At 39.9% G+C, this 24,345-nt stretch overlaps 1 protein-coding gene across 4 annotated transcripts in view; it reads left to right on the top strand.

Moving 5' to 3' along the window:
* Positions 1-24,345, top strand: part of LOC124612946 (peroxisomal acyl-coenzyme A oxidase 3-like) — a 317,564-nt gene that overhangs the window by 147,305 nt on the left and 145,914 nt on the right. For all 4 annotated transcript variants that reach the window (XM_047141456.1, XM_047141459.1, XM_047141455.1 and 1 more), the window contains 3 exons: positions 6,336-6,483; positions 16,392-16,682; positions 16,824-16,987. In XM_047141456.1, the coding sequence (XP_046997412.1) occupies positions 6,336-6,483; positions 16,392-16,682; positions 16,824-16,987 (603 nt within the window). The remainder of the gene's footprint in view (positions 1-6,335; positions 6,484-16,391; positions 16,683-16,823; positions 16,988-24,345) is intronic.

Below are 24,345 nucleotides of genomic sequence, written 5' to 3'. Positions count from 1 at the left end.
ATTTATGGTCACATTATGTGACACAGGCATCTTGGTTGAATCACGATGCATATCACAGTTTGAAATAAGTCCCATCTGCTGATTTTTTGCCCACCATTTTGAATTTGTGATAGATTCCTGTTCAAAGTCCAGCAACAAATTGGCTTTTAGCTGCCATTGTCTCAGCACAGTACAAGTTGTGTTGGTTGGTAACTTTGCACTTATAGCCATGGTAGACTTGTGTTTTATCTCAAGATCCTCATGATGCTTGCACAGTTGGTACACTTCACTCACATTAATCCCAGATGTGACATCCCATGGGGCTTACAGAGCTGTACTCACAACAAAAGATGGCTGCATAATTACGTGTAATAAAACCATTCGTATGAAAACTTGCACAATGCATTTCACAGTTGATGCAGGGTCACCACTATGTAAGTATTTCCCTACTACGTGACTGTGAACATCCCAATAATGGAATTGAAGTGGTGGGAGACACATCAACATGTCCACATTGTATCAGACTCAGGATGCACTGCTGTCTTTGACTCACCCATAAATATCCCACTACACTTTTTCAGTGATGCATGTCTCTATCAGTATTCCCAAAAATTGTTTATTCACTCAAAGTTAGCTAATTAGTTACTTCTGGACCACATTCACAACAAAAGTTATGATGTGAAACATATTACTGAGAAGGTGTGGGTATTCAATGTAGACGTCCTTAAACTTCTTCAAGATATCAAAAAGGCCTATGGTAGCGTAACTATCAGAAAGTCCTAAGCATCATGAGGGAATATGAAAGACCTCCAAAATTAATCAGATTAGTTAAAACATGGAGACAAATCTTTGTTATATAGGTACAGCAGTAGGAGAAACTGAAAACTGAACGGTACTTGCTGGACTTACACAAAGGGACACTGTTTCACCACTGTTACTTGACCTTGGCTTCAAGAATATCAATAGAGAATTTACTAAACACTAACAAACAGGGGATCCAACTGCAGGGTTTGAACTCTGGTGGACTTATCAATGTGGATGACTTAGCATTAATAGATAGTTCCAAAACAAAAGTAATGAGAAAGTTTGCAAAATTTTACAAAATGACTGAGAAAACTGGATTAAATGTCAATGAAGAGAAGACAGAACACCTGTCCTAATGATAAAACTGTAAAATCGTCATGTCTGTCTGTTGGTCTGTTAGAAGAACATGCTAACCTCCAAAACTACTAGATGAATTTTCTTGGTGTTTTCACAGGTAAATTGAGCATTGCTTTGGATAAAATATAGCTTAATTTATCAAAAAGAGAACATGGAAAAAATACTGTAATTTAAAATTTTATCTACTGTCATCTGCTAAGCATAGTAGTTCAGATGTTTAATCATCATGGCATAGTACACCAAAGAACCAATAGATGGAACTGTTAGTATTGTAGCACACCAAAGAACCAGTAAAAGGCACTTTTAGGTTTTTTAATTCAGCGACAAATGTATTTTTGGATTTTACATCAGTGACAGCACCACAGACTTCATTTTACGCCTTCAAACTAACGTTGAATTTATTTTGCTGGGATATATAGATTTACTGATTTTGCTTTGTGTATTGAAAACTTTACAGTATCGCTTAAAAAATCAAAGAACAGCACATAATGTTTGAAATCAGTACTTCTGACAACAGACATAACGCTATACGAAATGTAGTGAGGAGAGAGACAGTACAACCAGCCACAGAACAAGGCAACATCACTATTGAACTAAATGTAATGGCTATAAATGATGATTCACAGGTAGCAAATGCATTTAATAATCGTTTCTTAATATAGTAGAAGACATAGGGACAAACAGTTCAACAGCAAAATCACAGCAGTATGTTGAAGATGTAGCTTTCATAAAATTCAATTATATAACTGTGTCACCAACTTCTCCTTCTGAAATTTAGAAAATTATACATTCTCCCTAAAAAAATAAAAGCTCATATTGTTTTGATGGTCTTTCCAATAGAGTATTAAAAATTTGTTGCCATGTAATAAGCCCAGTCGTATCTGAAATATGTAATATGTCACTAACTCAAGACATTGTTCCAGAGAGAATACCATTGCTAAAACCCTCTCTAAGGAAGGTAGTAAGAAAAGTGTCAACAACTACTGACCTGTTTCACTGCTGACATCATTCTCCAAAATGTTTGAGATGGTGATGTATTCTAGAACAGTATCTCACCTTAGCAACAACAGTAAGCTTAGCAAATCACAGTTTGGATTTCAGAAGGGTTATTTTACTGAAAATACCATTTACATGTTCACTCACCAGTTTTACAAGCATTAAATAATAAAATAGCACTGATGGTATTTTCTGTGGCCAGGTATTTTCTAAGTTAAGTTGTACTTGGTAATTCACACAATATAATCTAGGGACATAATTCTAATTTGAGAGAAATCACTTGTGGGTTCCCCAAGGTTCAGTCCTTCCTCATATATGTAAATAATCTTCCGTCTGGTACACAACAAGCAGAATTAGTTATTTTTGCGAATGACACTAGCCCTGTAATCAGTCCAAGTATATGTACAGAAACAGAAGATATGGTGAACAAAGTTCTTAAAAGTGCTGGTTTTCCATGGGTGGTCTCATCCTCAACTTTAGAAAGACCCAACCTTTGCAGTTTTGCATACCTAGAGGTATTACACCAATGATATGTGTAAAACATGGTGAGGAAATAATGAATAGGGTGGAAACTTTAAAATTCATAGGGGGTCTTTATTGATTAGAATTTCAGTTGGAAAAGCACCTTTTGAAACTCCTAAAACAACTTACAAGGGAATGGTTCAATAAGACATGTTGAAACTTAGCCTGCATTTTTTTACACAGGAAGAAGACAACAAAAGAAATGCACTGTCAAAATTTTAGCTGCTAAGAGGTACTGCAGGTATTTAAAAAAAAAAAAAAAAGCTGAAAATTGCCAAATTTGTAGCATGCCAGGCAGCGGTAGAAATGTACACCCTGCTGGCAATGTAGCAACTGCGCATGTGCAATTAGGTGCGCACACACACAGCTGAGGTTGGCGGTATATTTGTAAACAGGAAACATCACACAGTTCGATCATAATTTTTAAAGGACTTTTGATGTTACCATTTGTTGATAGTTTCTCTCTGCGAAGTGCCTGACTGCATCAGTTTTACCTTTGTCTGGTGTTCCTGGTGCAAGAAAAATGTTTGATTTTGTCATTCAATAGACACTTTGCATTTTTGTGATGACTACAGGGAATAAACAAAGAACTGTTTCACTGATAGTCAAATGTACAACATTCAAACATTATTACAAGGAATGCCCTACAGGAATTGTTATAAAATGTAGTACTGCAAGACACATTTCATTTCAACAAATTACAAGTACTCATTGACGGAAGTTGTCTGTGTCATCAAACACTGCCATGATTTTATTTCCTCTGCTAGCCACTTTTATCATAATTACATGTGCAACAATAGAACTGTCAATAATAAGTTATTAAAAAAATGTTTGTATAGTTTAAGCCAGGTTTTCACCAGAGCAAACAAGCTAACAAACTTGAGCAAAAGAGACTTCTGTCTGGTGTACCTGGTAGGCCTCTTGCAAGTCTTTTAACTGGGCACCGCTGCAGCTACTTAAGTGTTCCTAACCTTCTCCAGTTACGTAATTAGAAAATGGAGACCTGCAGTTTAATGTGGAATCCAAATTGTGTGTCTTGTGGCTGCTCCCATGTCTGTGAGAAGTGAATGCTCAGTTAAAACTCATAGTGAAAAAGTTGTGGTCTGGCCAGGATCTGATCCCGTGCATTCTGGATCACAAAGTGCATTCTTTGCCACAAGAAAAAGAAAAAAAAAAAAGAATCTTTTTGCTATGTAACTCTGATTGAGAGCATCAAGCATTATCTTGTTCCTCAGAATCCTTCACTCACAGAGGCCTAGTATTACTTCCCTCCACCTTAACATCATAGAAGCAGAAATTTTGAAGGAAAGTAAGCAGGTGAGTGAAGCACGAGGCCAAATGCTGCGTGCTGCAGGTGTGCATCTTAGTATCAGTTGCTTCTTGCATGGGCAGCTTTACATGGCTATCTTATGTGTTGGTGAAAAAAAAAACAAGCTTTCCATTCACGTCACCAACCACACTACTTCAGATGTTATATACAGAAAAGGTTTAAAAGTAAAAAATAAATTCTGTGTGTACAAAACTGCAACCACAGCTCTAAGTAGATACCTGGGCAACGCTGAGTTACACAGCCAAAGTCATACGTTAGAAAAATCCATGTAGTAAAGTCAACAGAATGTATACAAAAATAGATGGCTGCCTAGTAGCAGATGACATAATCCTTTACAGTCATGTCTTAAGGAAAAGATCACTTAGTGCTAACTTCAGAATTTCCCTTTATCAGTCATCTGTCTTACCAGTGATATGACACTTATGTGGAGCATTAATATATAGAAAGAAAAATAAAAACTATCGATATTTTAAAGAAAAATAGTGAGAGAATGAGAAAGAATGAAGCACTACAGGATTAAGATAAACAACGTAATACTCCTGAAGTGCTAAAGAAGAGAAGGTTGTCATAGTTGGTCACAAAGCAAATTGTTGGAGAATAGCCTGCCTACTGCAGTATTCCCTAGGACAGTAGTTGAAAGATTAATGCCCAGGATTAGGTGACAAGACAACATGTGGGATGATGCAACTACACTGGACATCAACTTAGAATGGATGACCAGTGCAGTCATTGGTAAGAAACTGAAGACGCTTTCAGAGCAAAGTCTGGTGGATAAGGGCTTTGCCACATGTGGAGTTAAGCAAGTACTATAAGATCTAGTTGTGGCAAAATTTTTCTATTTAGAACAACTACATTTAGGAACAACTAATGAGGTGGACTTCTAACAATCAGTAGAGTCTGTAGCATATTTTGCATAGTATTAAGTTCATAGTCTTGATACGGAAAACACTACCAAAATATCACGGAACCACTCCGATCTCAACTACACCCTCCAAACAGTGTGGATGAAACACCATTTTGATTCAGTGGTACACTCAATGAGTTACATTATATGGAAAGAAACAAGATAGTGGTTGTGTAACCATACCAGAGAAGGAAAGTTGCTACTCACCATATAGCGGAGCTGCTGAGTCGCAATAGGCACAATAAAAAGATTCACACAATTAAAGCTTTCGGCCATTATGGCCTTTGTCAGCAGTAGACACACACACACACACACACACACACACACACACACACACACACACACACACACACACACACAAAAAACGCAACTTGCACACACATCTGCAGTTTCAGAGAGCTGAGACCACACTGTGTGGTCTCAGCATCTCCGCTATGTGGTCAGTAGCAACTTTCTTTCTCTGGTATTGTTACATTCCATCCTGGATTTTCCATTGCAAGATAGTGATTAGTCAGACCACACTACATTCCTCCTGTCAGCTTCTGTGTCATGCAGCTTCATGCGCTACTGTACGCATTGGCCTTTCATGAGCCACCCAACTCCTAATCTCCATTGCACGCAATTCTTTTCACACTGTTTGCTCAGCAACTGACCCAGAAGGAGCTGCACTCACTGGCAGTGTTCCTGTTGTGCTTGAACTCTGTTGTCATTTAGGAAGCCTGTGTCAATTACAATCTCTTGACAATTCCAGTCTTAGGCCACGTCAGATAGCTATGACTAGTACACCGTTCCTCATAAATGTGACAGACAGTTTGAATTGATACACTAACAAACCAGGCAACTTCATTCGTGGTGTGCTTATTTCTGACATTTTTTAAAGCCCCCATATCAGCCCATCTTACTGTGCCAGTTCTGTACTGCTGACTTGTGTCAGTAGTGGAGGACCACATGACTGCACATGGCAGTGGCTATACACCAGATATGGCATTTTAGAGAGGCCGTTTGCTTTTTAAATGGGAGGATGATATTTTGTCTGGAGAGGTTATTGTTGTTTGTTAAGGAAATTGACACTTAAGTGACAGTGCAGACTGGCTAACTGTTTCGCTTGCTGTTAAGATGCTATTGTTTATTTCTCTTTATTTTTATTAGAAAATATATTCTTAATAAGGAAAATTTATTCACGTATTCTTTTAGATATAATGGTTTAGTAGCATACCTCTCTAAGTGGAAGTTACTTGAGAAAATGATAATGGCATAAAGGAAAAACTATTGAAAAACAAATATAATGTTTATTATGTAATTGTTTAAATACTTAATACATTTCTATTAGTGTCTGTTTCATAATGACCAGATGTTTACACTCGGCTAAGCACTTTTAAATGGCTTTGCAGATTATGTAGATGTTACAATCAATGCTGCTTGTTGTTCTGTTTATGTTTCAAGATTAGAGGCTGTTTTGCTCTTACTGAAATCGCACACGGAACAAATGCAAAGGGGATGAGGCTGACAGCTACATATGATCCACAGACTCAAGAGTTTGAGCTTCATTCTCCAGACTTTGAAGCAGCTAAATGCTGGGCAGGAGGCCTAGGTAAAATTTTACATTCCCATAACATGTGTGTTCTAATGCTTATACTGAAATTTAACAATATGAATTGGACAGATTACTAGTCACCACACACAGAATGTGTTGACTGGCAGATGGACATGTTTAAAATATTATCAAAAATATTGGCATGGTTTTGGAGAAGTTCCTTCAGCAGATGAAAAGAAACTTGCTCAAACAAACAAACGAATGTGCATGCATGCACTCATGTCCCCCACCCCCACACACACAGAGACTTTCACACGTGTGTGTGTGTGTGTGTGTGTGTGTGTGTGTGTGTGTGTGTGTGTGTGTGTGTATGGTGAAGCATGAAGCAACTTGTGTAGAAACTGGAAACTCAATACCTCCTAGATGTAATGAATAACGGTCTGTCCAGTTCATATTATTATTCTAGTTTGTATTTTCCATTGTTTATGTATATTTTAAAGTTTGTAAGTTACACTCACATATAGGGAAAGCAATGCCATATTCATAGTGTCTTGAGCTTTCAGAACTGATATATTCTCCTCTGGAAGAAAAGAAGAATTTTTTACAAGAAATGTAGATTTACAGTACTATAATAGTTACTATTTCTCATATAAACCACATTAACTGTGATAGATTATAAGACATAGCTTGATTGCATTAGGTGTACATAACAGTGCCTTTATCATCATATTTACTGATTCATTTTTGGCTGTCTGTGGGGTTAACTGTAATATGAGTAAGTAACTTTTGTTTTCAAAATAAAAATTACATGGAGCAAATATGTTCTTGCATGAAAAAAAAGAGAGAAAACTGATGTACGGTTAATGTATTATTTTTCCTCTACACGATAGAAAGATTTGGGGGGAAGAAATAAAGGGTGGCCAGAATCAGTCTGAAAAGCTTGTAAGCATGTTTCAGGGCAGGTTATGTGGAGAAATAATTGTTAAGAGACAATTCGATACAGTGAACATTTAAGTATCCAGTCAGGTCACTGTGCACACAAATTCAAGTAGCCTGCAGAGATGGAGTTGCCCCATGTGTTCTTTGCTTGGTTTCCTCAAACCGGTGCAACAACCTGATTGGCCAGCTTCAGTGCTAATTAAATTGGCACCAATGTGACATACCAAAGTTTTTCTTAAGAATTGTTTCCCAGCACAACCTACCCTGCAATACCCTTACAAGCTTTTCAGGCTGTTACTGACCATCATGTGTGAACATCAACCCCCATGTAAGCAAGTACCAATAACACTCTGCTTCTTTTTTCTCCTTTTATTTATCTATTTATTTATTTTTTAAATACAATGTAGTATATCTGGATTCAGTGGGAATTTGTATGTCACATTCAAGAATTATTCACTCTATACACTGTATAGTTCACTTCTGGGAATTCAGTACTTAAGCAGATGCTGCAATTGAGATGCAATCGTGATCAGTCTCTTCTCCCAAAGTTCCCATACTATGGAAGCATTAATGCATCTCAAGGTAAGAAGCGAAAAAAGTTTTGCATCACCTCGGTTCCTAGAGTTCTGGAACCTGTACAGAAAATTGGAATAGAGATCAACATAAACATCATTTTTGCTCTTTTTATTGTTCATGAAAACCACACATTGCAAGTTGTACCACCATACAGCAAGACCTTCAGAGATTGTGGTCCAGATTGCTGTACAGACCTGTACCTCTAATACCCAGTAGCATGTCCTCTTGCATTGATGCATGCCTGTATTCATCATGGCATACCATTCACAAGTTCAAGGCACTGTTGGTCCAGATTTACCCACTCCTCAAAGGGAATTTGGCATAAAACCCTCAGAGTGATTGGTAGGTAACGTTCTCCATTACCAGCCCTTTCCAATCCATCCCAGGCATGTTCGATAGGAATCATGACTGGAGAACATGCTTTTGTCATTATCCTTAAGAAAGTCATTCACAAGATGTACACAATGGGGGCACGAATTGTGATCCATGAAGACGAATGCCTCGCCAATATGCTGCCGATATGGTTGCACTGTCGGTCAGCGAATGGCATTCACATATCTTACAGCCATTATGGTGCCTTCCATGTCCACCAGCGGCATATGTCAGCCCCACATAATGCTACCCCAAAACAGCAGGGAACGTCCACCTTGCTGCTGTCACTTGACAGTGTGTCTAAGGCATTCAGCCTGACCGGGTTACCTCCAAACATGTCTCCGACAATTGTCTGGTTGAAAACATATGTGATGCTCATCGGCGAAGAGAACATGATGTCAGTCATGAGCGGTCCATTCGGCATGTTGTTGGGCCCATCAGTACCATGCTACATAGTGTCTTGGTTGCAAAGATGGACCTCGCTATGGACGTCGGGAGTGAAGTTGCGCATCATGCAGTCTATTGCACACAGTTTGAGTCATAACATGACGTCCTGTGGCTACACGGAAAGCATTATTCAACATGGTGGCATTGCTGTCAGGGTTCCTCCAAGCCATAATCAGTAGGTAGTGGCCATACACTGCGGTAGTAGCCTTTGGGCGGCCTGATCGAGGCATGTCATCGACAGTTCCTATCTCTCCTTATGTCCTCCATGTCCAAACAACAACGCTTTGGTTCATGCCGAGATGCCTGGACACTTCCTGTGTTGAGAGCCCTTCCTGGCACAAAGTAACAATGCGGATGCAATTAAACTATGGTATTGACCATCTAGGCATGGTTTAACTATAGACAACATGAGCTGTGTACCTCCTTCCTGGTGGAATGACTGGAACTGATCGGCCACCGGAGCCCCTCCATGTAATAGGCGCTGCTCATGCATGGTTGTTTACATCTTTGGGTGGGTTCAGTGTCACCTCTGAACAGTGAAAGGGACTGTGTCTGTGATACAATATCCACAGTCAATGTCTGTCGTGAGGAGTTCTGGGAACCAGGATGATGCAAAACTTTCTTTGATGTGCGTATTTATTTATACTTCATGTACTGAATACGTTACTAATGCCTTCAAAGGCAGTCATTACAGGACACACACACACACACACACACACACACACACACACACACACACACACACTAAGACATACAGCTGCATGATTGTATTGTTTTGGCTGTTAGTGGCACAGAAGAAGAGAACGAGTGTAGCAAGAGGCGACTGCAGGCAAGAGGTTGTCAGTGTAGAATGAGTGAAGTAAGGGCTATGGGGACAAGAGCAAGGATGGAAGTGTGTGTGTGACAGCATCTAGTAGAGATTGAGGGCAGTAGGACTGCAGGATCACAGGACATTTTGCGAGGGCAATTCTCATCTCTCTAGTTCACAGAAGGTAATATTTCCAGACATTCAGAGAAACACAACTAGTCAGTGGTCACGCCCTGAAATCTATGGCTGTGCCAAAGCTACAGTGGAGCTGTTCATCGTCACCTTTGTCTCCATTTATCCCAGCATTGGGCTGGTTTGGAACATTTACGGTACTTGTGCATTTTGCCCTGTCTTTCCACCATTTTTCTTCTGTAACTATTTTGTTACAGTTCAGATTCCTTCTTCTTTTAACGGTCTTAACTGAGTCAATTCATCTTGCTCGGGGTCTCCCTCTTGCCCTTGCCCTCAAACTTCACCTGTATCATTCCTTTTCATGTTCTTCCTTCTCCTATTCTCTTTACATGTCCAAAACATTTCAGTGTACTCCTCACAGTTCTGTCATTCACCTGGTTAATTCCAGTTTGCTTCCTAATTTCTTCGTTCCTCACTCTGTCTCTCTTCAATTCTTAGGAATTTCATTTCATTATCTTGGATTCTACCCTCCTTTCTTCTTATCACTGACTGTGTCTCCCATCTGTATCTTAGTCTCTGTGTAATAAAGTATGTGCTGTACAGCACTTTGTTACGCTTCATTTGCATCTCCCTTCTCCAAACTGAGCCCCTCACACACTGGTAAAATGCATTGCTCTGTTGCACGATTTTGTGAATTTCTACCTCCAGCCTTGAATAGAATGCAAGAATTATGTCACTTTCTAAATATTTGAAGTTGTCCATCATTTTAATTTCCTGCCCTTTAATATCAATTTTTCCTTTCCCTTCTCTGCCTCTCCTGACCACCTTAGCCTTACTTTCCTCCGCACTGAATTTCATACCAAATTTCTCAATTTTATTTTTATTTTTTTTTTTCATTTCATTATCCCAATCTTTCTTGTAAGTCCTTACTGTTAGTCCCCCACAACACAATACTGATTGTGGAAAGCAATAATTTCATCTGCCTTCCTCCGTAAGGGTCTTTTCCTTCTTTCACAATTTCATCAATCACCATTAAAAATAATAATGAGGATACCACATGTTCTTGTCTCAGGCCTGTAACATTCCTAAATCAAACAGTGCTTCGAACTTGAGTGTGGACACAGCTGAAGCTTGTGTCATAATTGCCTAATGAATTTCAATTGTTTGTTTTTCAAACCCCTTTCTCTCCTACGTTTCTCATACCTTTTTTTCTGGGGACACTATCATATGTGTTTACTAAGTCAGTAAACATCATCACTGGGTCTTTCCCGTACTCCCAATGACACTCCATCAACTGTCTCATACTAAACATTGGGTCCAATGTTGATTTAGCATTTCAAAAGCTGTGCTGCTACTCTTCTAGTGGACTTTCTACTTTTTCCCCGCAATCTTCTTTCCAGAACCTTTTCATTATTTTTACTATATGAGATACAAGTGTCATCACACTATAGTTATCACATACCTTTCTGTCTCCCTTTTTCAATACTGGAATTATTGTTGCCCTTCCCCATTCTTGAGAAGCATTTCTGTGTCCTTATGCAGCTTAGCCATCTGTATAACCATTGTAGTTCAGTAGGTCCAGCTGCCTTTATCATCTTCTCACTTATTTCATCTATCCAAGCTGCCTTTCTTGTGTTCATTCTTCTAACTGCTGTTTCCACTTCTAACACTGTAATATCAGTATATGTGTGACAACATTCTTACCAACATGTTCCAAAACACTGCTATTAAACATGGGATTTTCCAGTGCCCATACCTTGGGTTCTGTTGGTGACAAAAAGGTAGGGTCAAGCGTTCAGGATAGCCATTGGACTACTGACCGTTTGTATGCCCAACAGAAGAATCATCTTAGTGTCACTATCATACAGTATAGGGTCAAAGTATGAATATTATGCACTTCCTCCTGCTTATTCAAATGAAGCAGATCTGTTGGTCCTTTTTGCATTTGATGTGGTCTGTGGTGGGCTCGATGGGACTTAGGGAGGCACCATTTGTTCATGGGTGGTTCCTCATAAAATCCCAGAAAAGTGTTTTTTGCTATATTTTCACTATCACTAGCAGACCAAAACCTAGTCGAATATTTCAACATGGCTATGCACAGCAAGTGGCTGAAATTTGTATGACACATTCCTAAGATCCTGATTTCAGACAATCTTGATTTTTTTTTATTTTTATACATTTATTTATTTATTTTAGTATCTTTATCCCTTCCCAGATACAGAGGTTAAAAATTACCCTGCCAATACACATACAATATGCACATAAAAACTAAAAATATTGATTGATGACAGATATACCCATGTTAAACTGATGATTTAATTAAACTGAGAGACATACTTGTGAATGAATGAATGAATTCATGAATGAGGCATTTGCATAAATTCATGGATGGTTCCTGAGAAAACCCCAAGAAAAGTGTTTTTCACCATTTTTTCGCTGTCAACGGTGAACCAAACCTCAGACACATATCCCAAGGTAGTTATGCATAGCAAATGGCTGTAGTTTTTATGAAATATTCCTAAAATTCTATTCTTGAACAACTTCAAAAATTTTCTAGAAATGTTTTATCACTTTCCGAGGTACAGAAGTTTAAAGTTACCTTATTTTTGCATGTAAGCTACACAAGTAAAATGCAGCATGAGGCGAAAATGTAGTTTATGAAGTGATTAGCACAGATAAATATGATGTAAAGTGTCTCCATTATCATCAGAAGGGTTCTGGGTGCTCCACATTGTAGTACTGAAACACAAGCAAATATTTTGTGCCCGTAAAATCTGGTGTGCATTGTTTGAACTGCATCAAGTTCTTGTGATATGAGTGACATGCCCTGCTGTGGCAGGGAAAAGAAGAGAACTAGCAGAAAAATGATCATATCGGAGAACAAAAAAGGCGAATATGCTCCTCATTATTAAAACAGTCTGGCTAAAAAGTGGGTACGAGGTGCCTCACTCTACTTTCATCAGCACCTTTAAAGCTTTTCACAAAAATATTGGCATGTATACTCATAGTTTTTTGTGCTGAGAGAGAATGAAACAGTGCAAGCTCGAAAGAGATGGAGAAGTAATAAATACTGGAAGGTACAGGACGTATGAAAAGAAAATTTATATTTGAAGAGCTATTTGCACATGCCTAACAATTTGGAGGGGAGTGGGGAGTACGTTCATCACTTGCTTGGCCTTTAGGAATTCAGTCAATATGGAGTACTTCTTGGGAGCAGACCACACATTCTGTGTGTGAGAATTTTACAAAAATGGTGATTTGGCAGCTGTAGTGTGGAGGGAATTCTACAGTGATTATGTATTCCATACAGTAAATTTTGAGGTTCATTCAAATGAAACCAGGTCAGTGTGTCTACCTTTGCCTTACATGTAAGGTGGCACCACATAATTGCAGGTATGGTGGCACCACATAATTGCAGGTATGGTGGCACCATCTATTGGTAGAGAGACTGATGCGTGTGTGCCATTTGATGTTGCATAGCTCCAGTGTGGTTTCATGCTGAAGAGAAGGTGGTCTCACAAGTTATCGTCCACTACCGAACATGCAGGCGAGTAAGCAGGAACAATGAGGAGTGATTCATTTTCATGTCCAGCATTATCAAGCCACTTTACAGAACATTAGATGGGCCATCAAGTCGAAACGCCGAAGCATGTTGTCCATTGGCATTATCCTCCTGCATTACAATGCCTGCCCACACGTGGCCAATGCATTGAGGATGACATAGTAACACTTTCAGTGGGGAATGCTGAAACGTTCACCGTATGGTCTCGAACTTTCACCGTATGACTTTCATGTGTTTGGAGCTCAAAAACAAGCTATTCACGGACATCGATTCACAATAGATGATGAAGTGTGTGGCTGGGTCCAGGCCTGGATCCGACAGCAGCCTACTAGCTTCTTCAAGGATGGAATTGACCAGCTAGTGTTGCAATGGGATAAATGTGCCAACAGTTTAGGCGACTATCTTTGAATATGTGTACTGTGTATAACTAAAGTTTTGAGTTAATAAAATCATTACCGTTATTTTACATTAGTGACCGAGTTTCATCTGAATGCCCCTTACAAATGGTGCTCAAAGTCTTCCCCTTTTCTGGAAATGGATCACATTGTTTGAGGAGACCAGTTAAACACTGGCCATACCAAAATCTGGGTGAGAAAGATCATCAAGAAGGGGGAATTTGTGGAGAGTGTAAGTCGGTCTGTTCATGACAATCCTAACCTCTCCATTCCTAAGCATGCAAGTTCTTTAAATGTGCATAGATCATCAGTATACCGAATTCTGCAAAAAGACCTTAAACTGCACCCTTACAAGATCCAATTGGTGCAAGAATTAAAGCCTCAGGATGTCAGACAATGGCTGTAGTTCATTAATAATGTGACTGAGTGCCTGTCATTGAGCATATTCTTTTCTGGCGAGGCTCATTTTCACCTGAACAGTCACGTCCATCCACAAAATTGCTGCAACTGGCGTGCAGCAAATCCTTAACAGAAACATGAGAAACCCCTTCCTTCACCAAAAGTTATTGTACAGGTTGTGTTGTTGACTCGAGAATTAACTGGCCCCTGCTTTTTCGAGAACGAGAGAGGTTGTGAAGGTACAATGTGTGCAGAACATTATGTGACAATGTTAAATGAGTTTTTGATACTTGAATTGCATAAATTTTCTAGTTATAGCCAAAGGACATGGTTTCAGCAAGATTGAGCCACAGCACAGATATCCAATGTGTGTATACTGCAAGTTCAAGAAATTTTCCCTGGCAAATTGATCCCCAGGAGTGACATAAATTGGCCCCATGCAATCCTCATTTGAGACCCATGGATTTTTTATTATGAGGATAGGTCAAATCTAAAGAGTATGTCAATAATACAACTACTCTGGAACAATTGGACAAAAATATCTGTAGCGAAGTGGCAGCCATACCAGTACCTACATGCCGACCCATCATACAAAATTTTGTTCATTGTTTAAGTAAGTGCTGTAGACATGCTTGACTGCATTTAAATGACATTATTTTGTGATGTAAATTCATAAACTGTACATTTCAATATACATAAAGTTTTAGTTGATAGAATATAGCCTCTATTTTATTTTGACACATCAAATGTAAACTTTCTTTTGAGACACTCATTAGTAGACAGTGATAGTGGAATAGAAAGAGTGAAGGAGACAGTGACAGATTGAAAGAAAGAGAGGGACACTGTGCCACTGGAAGATAGTAGACAGTGAGAGGAAAAGAGTAAAGGAGACAGAGCCAGTGGGAGAGGAATAATGAGAAGGAGAAAGTGGAACTGGATGAGAGCCAGTGATAATGAGAGAGAGACAGTCTGTGGTAGTGGCAACAAAGAAGTGAGTTAGTGGCCATGAGAAGATGGCAGCAGTGGGAAGGAAGGAATGAGATAGTAGCAGAAAGAGAGAACAAGAGGGAGACCGTGACAGTGAGAGGAGACACTAGTAGTAGGACAGAAGGAAGGTGACTGTAGCTGTGAGACACAGAACAGTGACAGTTGGAGAGACCCTAAAAGATAATGACAATGAGTTGGGTCAGATGAGAGAGTGAGAATGGATAGTAGGGAGTGGATGGGAATGAGAGACTTACAGTTATGGACTAGTGAGTGTGAGCGAGTTACAGTTAGAGAGCTTGTAGGACTGAGTGGTGAGTTGCATATTAAAAAGAGCATGAATATGTTGCATGTCAATATTTTGGTGAAAACTTTTAAGGACACTGAGGAATGTAGAACGAGTCAGCTGGTACCCACTCTTCAGTCAGAGTCTTTTAATAAAGTGGGACATATTTAGCTTTCATTTTGCTCCAATAGGAACATTTTTCCAGTGTCTTTCTCTTTTGCCAGGTCTAGGTCCCCCCCCCCCCCCCTCCCCCCCGCCATACTTCTATCTCTTTTTGTCACTATTTTCTATGTTTTCCTCATCTCCTCTGTGTTATTAGCTCTCCATTCTGCCCTTTCACTGGTTTTGTGTAAGTGCATTAATTCCTTGCAATTCTTGCAACTCGAACCCGCATCTTTTTACTTCCATTATCATTGTTTTCCAACTCTTGTGTCAATTCCTCCCAACTTTTCCTCTCTTTTTCTGCTACCTCTTTCTCACATTTCTTTTTGTGTTCTTCGCAGTTTCCTTTTTGTCTCTGTTTCATTCTTACCATTCTTTCTTCTTTTCTTTAACTGCTTCCTTCACCAACTCATTGACGTAGTAAATAATAGGAATCCTCATAAGACAGTATATGCCTTGAGGGGCTGAAACAGGATGTGCTGGGTGGGTACATAGGATAGGTCCTGGAACCTTGCCTTCCAGAGGGTTATGAACGTTGTGGCAACTGAAGTAAGTGTGGTATTAGTGTATAGAATAAGGACTAGTTTATAAAAAAAATATGCAGATACTTTATTTATAAAAAACTTTCTTAATTTCTTGTGGCTTTTGTTATGGTACTAGCTTTACTTTCAGCCCACTCCACTTATTTTGGTTCATATACATGATACGCAGGTGCTGTTTCCTCTCACATACGGTGTTAATGAGTTTCACTTAATACTGCAAGCTTATTTGTAAAAGAAGGTTCAACACAAAAACAGTTTTACAAATAACATAGAGCACTATATTTTTGTTACATTAAAAATTTGTGATGTGAGTAAAACCCTGGAAATAAATTTAACCATATAAATAAACTTTTCTTTGCAGGAAAAGGCTGTACCCATGGATTAGTATATGCAAGGCTTATAACACCAGATAAAACAGACCATGGTTTACATGCATTTATAGTTCCCATTAGGGATCCAGAAACCCTTCAGCCATTTGCTGGTGTTCTTGTTGGTGACGTGGGAGAGAAAATTGGACTGAATGGGGTGGATAATGGTTTTGTGCAGTTCATTAGATACAGAATACCTCGTGAGAACCTACTAAATAAATTAGGAGATGTGACACCAGAAGGGAATTATGTTAGCCCACTTAAAGACCCAAATAAGAGACTAGGTTTGTTACACATTTAATGTTAAAACAAATAATTTTTATCATAATTTATTTCAAAATAAAGTAACTATTGTATTTTTTATAACAGTAGTCCTATAACAATATTGGGTTTATCGCGATATTACAAGAAAATGATACTTTTAGGAGCTTCACTTGCGACATTGTCTACTGGTCGAGTGTCTCTAATCACAGTAAGCTTGTCAAATCTCATGAGAGCAGTTCCTATTGCAGTTCGATACGCTGCAGTACATACAGAGGATACACAGGATGTGAAGAGCTCACAGGCCCAGCTAGAGGGCCAGTGGCAGGTAAACTATCATTTACTAAAGACAAAAGGTTTTAAAATTATACCTCCATTAAAGCTTTTAGTTTTAGTTTTATTGATCCCACACTAATTCGATCAGCTTTTTCAAGCACTTTTCTTCCATATATATACCACAGTAACTGAATATATGTTCACACTGAGATACCAACCATCAACTCTCATTACTTTCTAAACAACTGAAAGCAAACTGTGTGGTAATAACCTCATTTGTGCTGAAATATGAAGAAAAACCTTGTGTGTTAAGTGTAAGTATCTGAATAGTGTCTCATTTTTTTGTTATTTCTCCTGAAGTCATTCACAAGATGTGCACGATGGGGGTGCGAATTATCGTCCATGAAGACAAATGCCTCACCAATATGCTGTCAGTATGGTTGCACTATTGGTTGGAGGATGGTAGTCATGCAGCATACAGTCATTACAGCACCTTCCACAACCACCAGCAGCATACGTCGGCCCCACATAACGTCACCCCAAAACAGCAGGGTACCTCCACCTTGCTGCACTCGCTGGACAGTGTGTCTAAGGCCTCCAAACATGTCTCCGACAATTGTCTGGTTGAAGGCATATGCGATACTCATCAGTGAAGAGAACGTGATGCCAATCCTGAGCGGTCCATTCGGCATGTTGTAGGGCCCATCTGTACTGCGCTGCATGGTGTCGTGTTTGCAAAGATGGATCTTGCCATGGATGTCGGGAGTGAAGTTGTGCATCATGCAGCCTATTGTGCACAGTTTGAGCCATATCAAAATGTCCTGTGGCTGCACAAAAAGCACTATTCAACATGGTGGCATTGCTGTTAGGGTTCCTTCAAGCCATAATCCATAGGTAGCGGTCATCCACTGCAGTAGTAGCCCTTGGGCAGCCTGAGCAAGGCATGTCATCAACAGTTGCTTTCTCTCTCTATCTCCTCCATGTCTGAACCACATCGCTTTGGTTCACTCCAATACGCATGGACAATTCCATTGTTGAGAGCCCTTCCTGGCACAAAGTAACAATGTGAACACGATCGAACCACAGTATTGACCGTCTAGGTATGGATGAACTACAGACAACGCGAGCCGTGTACCTACTTCTTGGGGGAATGACTGGAACTGATCAGCTGTCAGACCCTCTCCATCTAATAGGCACTGCTCATGCATGGTTGTTTACGTCATTGGGCTGGTTTAGTGACATCTATGAACAGTGAAAGGGACTGTGTCTGTAATACAATATCCCTAGTCAATGTCTATCTTCAGGAGTTCTGGGAACTTGGGTGATGCAAAACTTTTTTTGATGAATGTATTAGCAGAGAAAAATTTTATAGAGTTTTTCTGGTGCATTCCCATTTGTACATAATGACAGTGGTATTTCCTTCATCAGCTTTTACTGTTAGTGTAAAAATGTTATTCAGCTTATGCCATATTTTTGACGAGAAGCTTCCTTTCTCATGAATAACAGAGAAATTGTCATTCAGAGTTTTGGTAGACCGTCATGTGGCACAACATGCTTGCTTCACTACCTGAGCCATCTGGGTCCTCCCCTCCACCACCAGCTTTTCTGAACTGTGCACATGGGAACTATCCTCAAAACACATTCTCTACTTCCGTAATTATCCTGGCCTCAACCTATGGTAACATACTGTCCCCACACCCTTCACCCAACAGTTTCCACCCCCTTTCTGTCCTGTCTCCTTCTCCCCATTCTTGTCTGTCACCCTCTTTGTTTGCTACCCTCTACCAATGCACCCATACATCTTTCTGCACCCCTCTCCTCTTTTGCTCTTTTTTTTACCCACATCTCCACCCCACAAGATCCTGATGCTGCACCTGTTGGCATTCTAGTCCCTAGTTCCTGTACACCGTGACAGAAAGTGTTACTATCCCTTCCCCTTCCCTTCACCATCCAGATAGCTGCTCGCACCCATCCCCCTCATGATAGTTGCAGTCTGGCCTGAGCTGTGGAGCTGGCAGTCATGTGCCCATGAGGAGCCCTTGATTGTGTGTATGAATGATGTGTGTTTATCTTTTGCTCATGAAAGCTGTGGCTGAAAGGTTTATGTAGGTGCCTTTTAATTGTGCCTGTTTGCAACTTAACAAGTCTTTATGGTAAGTAACAATCTTACTTTACCTACATTGTTGATATTCCTACCTGGAGTTTCCATCATTAGAGTTTTGGTACATTGACTGCTCAGTTTTTAAAATAACTTAGGTAACTTTATATTGAAGGACTATTTGTGCATTATTCCTTACATTTGTTGTTGTTGTTGTCTTCAGTCCTGAGAGTGGTTTGATGCAGCTCTCCATGCTACTCTATCCTGTGCAAGCTTCTTCATCTCCCAGTACTTACTGCAACCTACATCCTTCTGAATCTGCTTAGTGTATTCATCTCTTGGTCTCCCTCTACGATTTTCACACTCCACGCTGCCCTCCAATGCTAAATTTGTGATCCCGTGATGCCTCAGAACATATCCTACCAACCGGTCCCTTCTTCTTGTCAAGTTGTGCCACAAACTCCTCTTCTCCCCAATTCTGTTCAATACCTCCTCATTAGTTATGTGATCTACCCATCCAATCTTCAGCATTCTTCTGTAGCACCACATTTCAAAATCTTCTATTCTCTTCTTGTCCAAACTATTTATCGTCCATGTTTCACTTCCATACACTACATACACTCCATACAAATACTTTCAGAAACGACTTCCTGACACTTAAATCTATACTTGATGTTAACAAATTTCTCTTCTTCAGAAACGCTTTCCTTGCCATTGCCAGTCTACATTTTATATCCTCTCTACTTTGACCATCATCAGTTATTTTGCTCCCCAAATAGCAAAACTCCTTTACTACTTTTAAGTGTCTCATTTCCTAATCTAATTCCCTCAGCATCACCCGACTTAATTCGACTACATTCCATTATCCTTGTTTTGCTTTTGTTGATGTTCATCTTATACCCTCCTTTCAAGACACTGTCCATTCCATTCAACTGCTCTTCCAAGTCCTTTGCTGTCTCTGACAGAATTACAATGTCATCGGCAAACCTCAAAGTTTTTATTTCTTCTCCCTGGATTTTAATACCTACTCCGAATTTTTGTTTTGTTTCCTTTACTGCTTGCTCAATATACAGATTGAATAACATCAGGGACAGACTATAACCCTGTCTCACTCCCTTCCCAACTGCTGCTTCCCTTTCATGCCCCTCAGTTCTTATAACTGCCATCTGCTTTCTGTACAGATTGTAAATAGCCTTTCGCTCCCTGTATTTTACCCCTGCCATCTTTAGAATTTGAATGAGAGTATTCCAGTCAACATTGTCAAAAGCTTTCTCTAAGTCTACAAATGCTAGAAATGTAGGTTTGCCTTTCCTTAATCTATTTTCTAAGATAAGTCTTAGGGTCTTTATTGCCTCACGTGTTCCAACATTTTTGCGGAATCCAAACTGATCTTCCCCGAGGTCGGCTTCTACCAATTTCTCCATTCGTCTGTAAAGAATTCGTGTTAGTATTTTGCAGCTGTGACTTATTAAACTGATAGTTCGGTAATTTTCACATCTGTCAACACCTGCATTCTTTAGGATTGGAATTATTATATTCTTCTTGAAGTCTGAGGGTATTTGGCCTGTCTCATTCATCTTGCTCACCAGATGGTAGAGTTTTGTCAGGACTGGTTCTCCCAAGGCCGTCAGTAGTTCTAATGTTGTCTACTCCTGGGGCCTTGTTTCGACTCAGGTCTTTCAGTGCTCTGTCAAACTCTTCACGCAGTATCGTATCTCCCATTTCATCTTCATCTACATCCTCTTCCATTTCCATAATATTGTCCTCAAGTACATCGCCCTTCTATATACTCCTTCCACCTTTCTGCTTTCCCTTCTTTGATTAGAACTGGGTTTCCATCTGAGCTCTTGATATTCATACAAGTGGTTCTCTTTTCTCCAAAGGTCACTTTAATTTTCCTGTAGGCAGTATCTATCTTACCCCTACTGAGATAAGCCTCTACATCCTTACATTTGTCCTCTATCCATCCCTGCTTAGCCATTTTGCACTTCATATCGATCTCATTTTTGAGACGTTTGTATTCCTTTTTGCCTGCTTCATTTACTGCATTTTTATATTTTCTCCTTTCATCAATTAAATTCAGTATTTCTTCTGTTACCCAAGGATTTCTACTAGCCCTCGTCTTTTTACCTACTTGATCCTCTGCTGCCTTCACTACTTCATCCCTCAGAGCTACCCATTCTTCTTCTACTGTATTTCTTTGCCCCATTCCTGTCAATTGTTCCCTTTTGCTCTCCCTGAAATTCCGTACAACCTCTGGTTTAGTCAGTTTATCCAGGTCCCATCTCCTTAAATTCCCACCTTTTTGCAGTTTCTTCAGTTTTAATTTACAGTTCATAACCTAAAGATTGTGGTCAGAGTCCACACCTGCCCCTGGAAATGTGTTACAATTTAAACCTGGTTCCTAAATCTCTGTCTTACCATTATATAATCTATCTGATACCTTTTAGTATCTCCAGGATTCTTCCATGTATACAACCTTCTTTTATGATTCTTGAATCAAGTGTTAGCTATGATTAAGTTATGCTCTGTGCAAAATTCTACCAGATGGCTTCCTCTTTCATTTCTTAGTCCCAATCCATATTCACCTACTATGTTTTCTTCTCTCCCTTTTCCTACACTCGAATTCTAGTCACCCATGACTATTAAATTTTCGTCTCCCTTCACTACCTGAATAATTTATTTCATCTCATCATACATTTCTTCAATTTCTGCATCATCTGCAGAGCTAGTTGGCATATAAACTTGTACTACTGTAGTAGACATGGGCTTCGTGTCTATCTTGGCCACAATAATACGTTCACTATGCTCTTTGTAGTAGCTTACCCGCACTCCTATTTTTTTATTTGATTTTGTATTTATAACCCTGTATTCACCTGACCAAAAGTCTTGTTCCTCCTGCCACCGAACTTCACTAATTCCCACTATATCTAATTTTAACCTATCCATTTCCCTTTTTAAATTTTCTATCCTACCTGCCCGATTAAGGGATCTGACATTCCATGCTCCGATCTGTAGAACACCAGTTTTCTTTCTCCTGATAATGACATTCTCTTGAGTAGTCCCCAACCAGAGATCCAAATGGGGGACTATTTTACCTCTGGAATATTTTACCCAAGAAGACGCCATCATCATTCAACCATACAGTAAAGCTGCATGCCCTCGGGAATAATTATGGCTGTAGTTTCCCCATGCTTTCAGCCATTTGCAGTACCAGCACAGCAAGGCCGTTTTGGTTAGTGTTACAAGGCCAGATCAGTCAATCACCCAGACCGTTGCCCCTGCAACTACTGAAAAGGCTGCTGCCCCTCTTCATGAACCACACATTTGTCTGGCCTCTCAACAGATACCCCTCCGTTGTGGTTGCACCTACGGTACGGCCATCTGTATTGCTGAGGCACACAAGCCTTCCCACCAACATCAAGGTCCATGGTTCATGGGGACATTTAGTTTTAGGTAACTTGAAGTGGCTCCATGGCTCAGTGCTAAATATGACAGACTAGTGTTCCAAACATCTCACAAGGGAACTGTCCAATCTGATATGTCAAAACCTGCCATAAAATTTTTTGAACAGGAAGAATATACTGAAAAAAAAAAAAAAAACAGTGTCAAAATTTTAGGCACACTGCAATTTTTTTATTTTTTTAAATATTGAGATTTACCAAATTCATAGCATGCCAGATGGCTGGGGGAGTGTACCCCTCTGCTGCAGCTGTAGCAGACAGCATATCTACAATATGGTGAGCACATATCCTCGGCTGATGGCACAATAGTAAACAGATAAATTGAATTTCAGTTTCCATTGATAGTTTCTGTGACATAGTTTTTACAGTTACTACTCACTTGTATTTGCAACTCCTTCAGCATTCATAATAATTAGCAGTTGCCTTTGCTGTATTGCTATGTGATAATGATGTAGATAAAACTGAACTAATTTTCTTTGTGATTTCTTGGTGTATGCTTGATAACAGCACCCATCTTTGTGCAGGTTCCAGAAATTCACAGTAATGTGGAATCCAGTTTTAAGCCTTGGCGAAGATGAAATTTGAAGAATGTAGTGTTGTTGTTGTGGTCTGCAGTCAAGAGACTGGTTTGATGCAGCTCTCCATGCTACTCTATCCTTTGCAAGTTTCTTCATTTCCAAGTAACTACTGCACCATGCATTCTTCTGAATCTGCTCAGTGTATTCATCTCTTGGTCTTCCTCTGTGGTTTTTACCCTCCAAACTGCCCTCCACTACTAAATTGGTGATCCCTTGATGCCTCAGAACATGTCCTACCAACCAGTCCTTTCTACTTGTCAAGTGGGGCCACTAATTCCTCTTCTCCCCAGTTCTATTCAGTACCTCCTCATTAGTTACATGATCTACCCATCTAACCTCCAACATTCTTCTGTAGCACCACATCTCAAAAGCTTCTATTCTCTTCTTGTCTAAACTATTTATCATACACATGTCACATCATACATACCTACACTCCATACAAATACTTTGAGAAACGACTTCCTGACACTTAAATCTATACAATGATTGCTATGGCACACTCATACGCAATAGTGTCAGTGATAGGTATCACAGTTTTACTGTTCCTGTGACCTTATCTCTGTCATCAGTAACACCACACAACCCCTTCTCCCAAATACTTAGCTCATGCCTCATATCCACGTAATAGTCCTAGATGCAAGACCTGTCCTATATACATCCTCCCACCACCAGCCATAGGCAAGGAATACAGAGTGGACCAATCTATGCAGCACTCTGATGTAAGCAAGCTTCTGGCAGCAGCAGCCTGTGGAAACTATAAAGGGCGTGTTTACACCAGCATCTATCATTTGTCACTGCACCTGGCAGCATCTGCTTTTAGCTTGTGGTGCTGTTGTGATGTACCCCTCTGCACTGTCATTGTGTAGTGCTGGATCAGATGACAATGGCAGGGGATCCTGAATGTGGATGTAGATGAGGAATCAGGGACCTTAGTGAGGACTGATGGCATGTCTCTCTTCCCCATCCCTGTATCCACCTTGCAAGTGACCACGAACACCCCCCAAAAAACTGGTCACAGGGTGCACGCCCACATCCAGGGACACAGATGCTGTGGATGAACAAACTGTAGGTGGAACTCCAGAGGCATAGTGACACCTGTCCAGGAGCTCTGCCTCCACTGATCTCGGCCCAGGCTACAGGACGGTGATGATGGCAGTGGCACTATGTCAATTTCCATCGGCACTGCTCTAGATGGTGCTGACTGTGACAATTTGGCAGGTGGAGATGACTGCTGTTGTGGACCCCAGCAGCATGCTGCATCTGTAGGCAA

The sequence above is a fragment of the Schistocerca americana genome, chromosome 4, assembly GCF_021461395.2.
Source record: "Schistocerca americana isolate TAMUIC-IGC-003095 chromosome 4, iqSchAmer2.1, whole genome shotgun sequence".
NCBI lineage: Eukaryota > Metazoa > Arthropoda > Insecta > Orthoptera > Acrididae > Schistocerca > Schistocerca americana.
The sequence above is the reverse complement of the archived record's forward strand: the minus strand, read 5'-3'. Positions and strand labels throughout refer to the sequence as shown.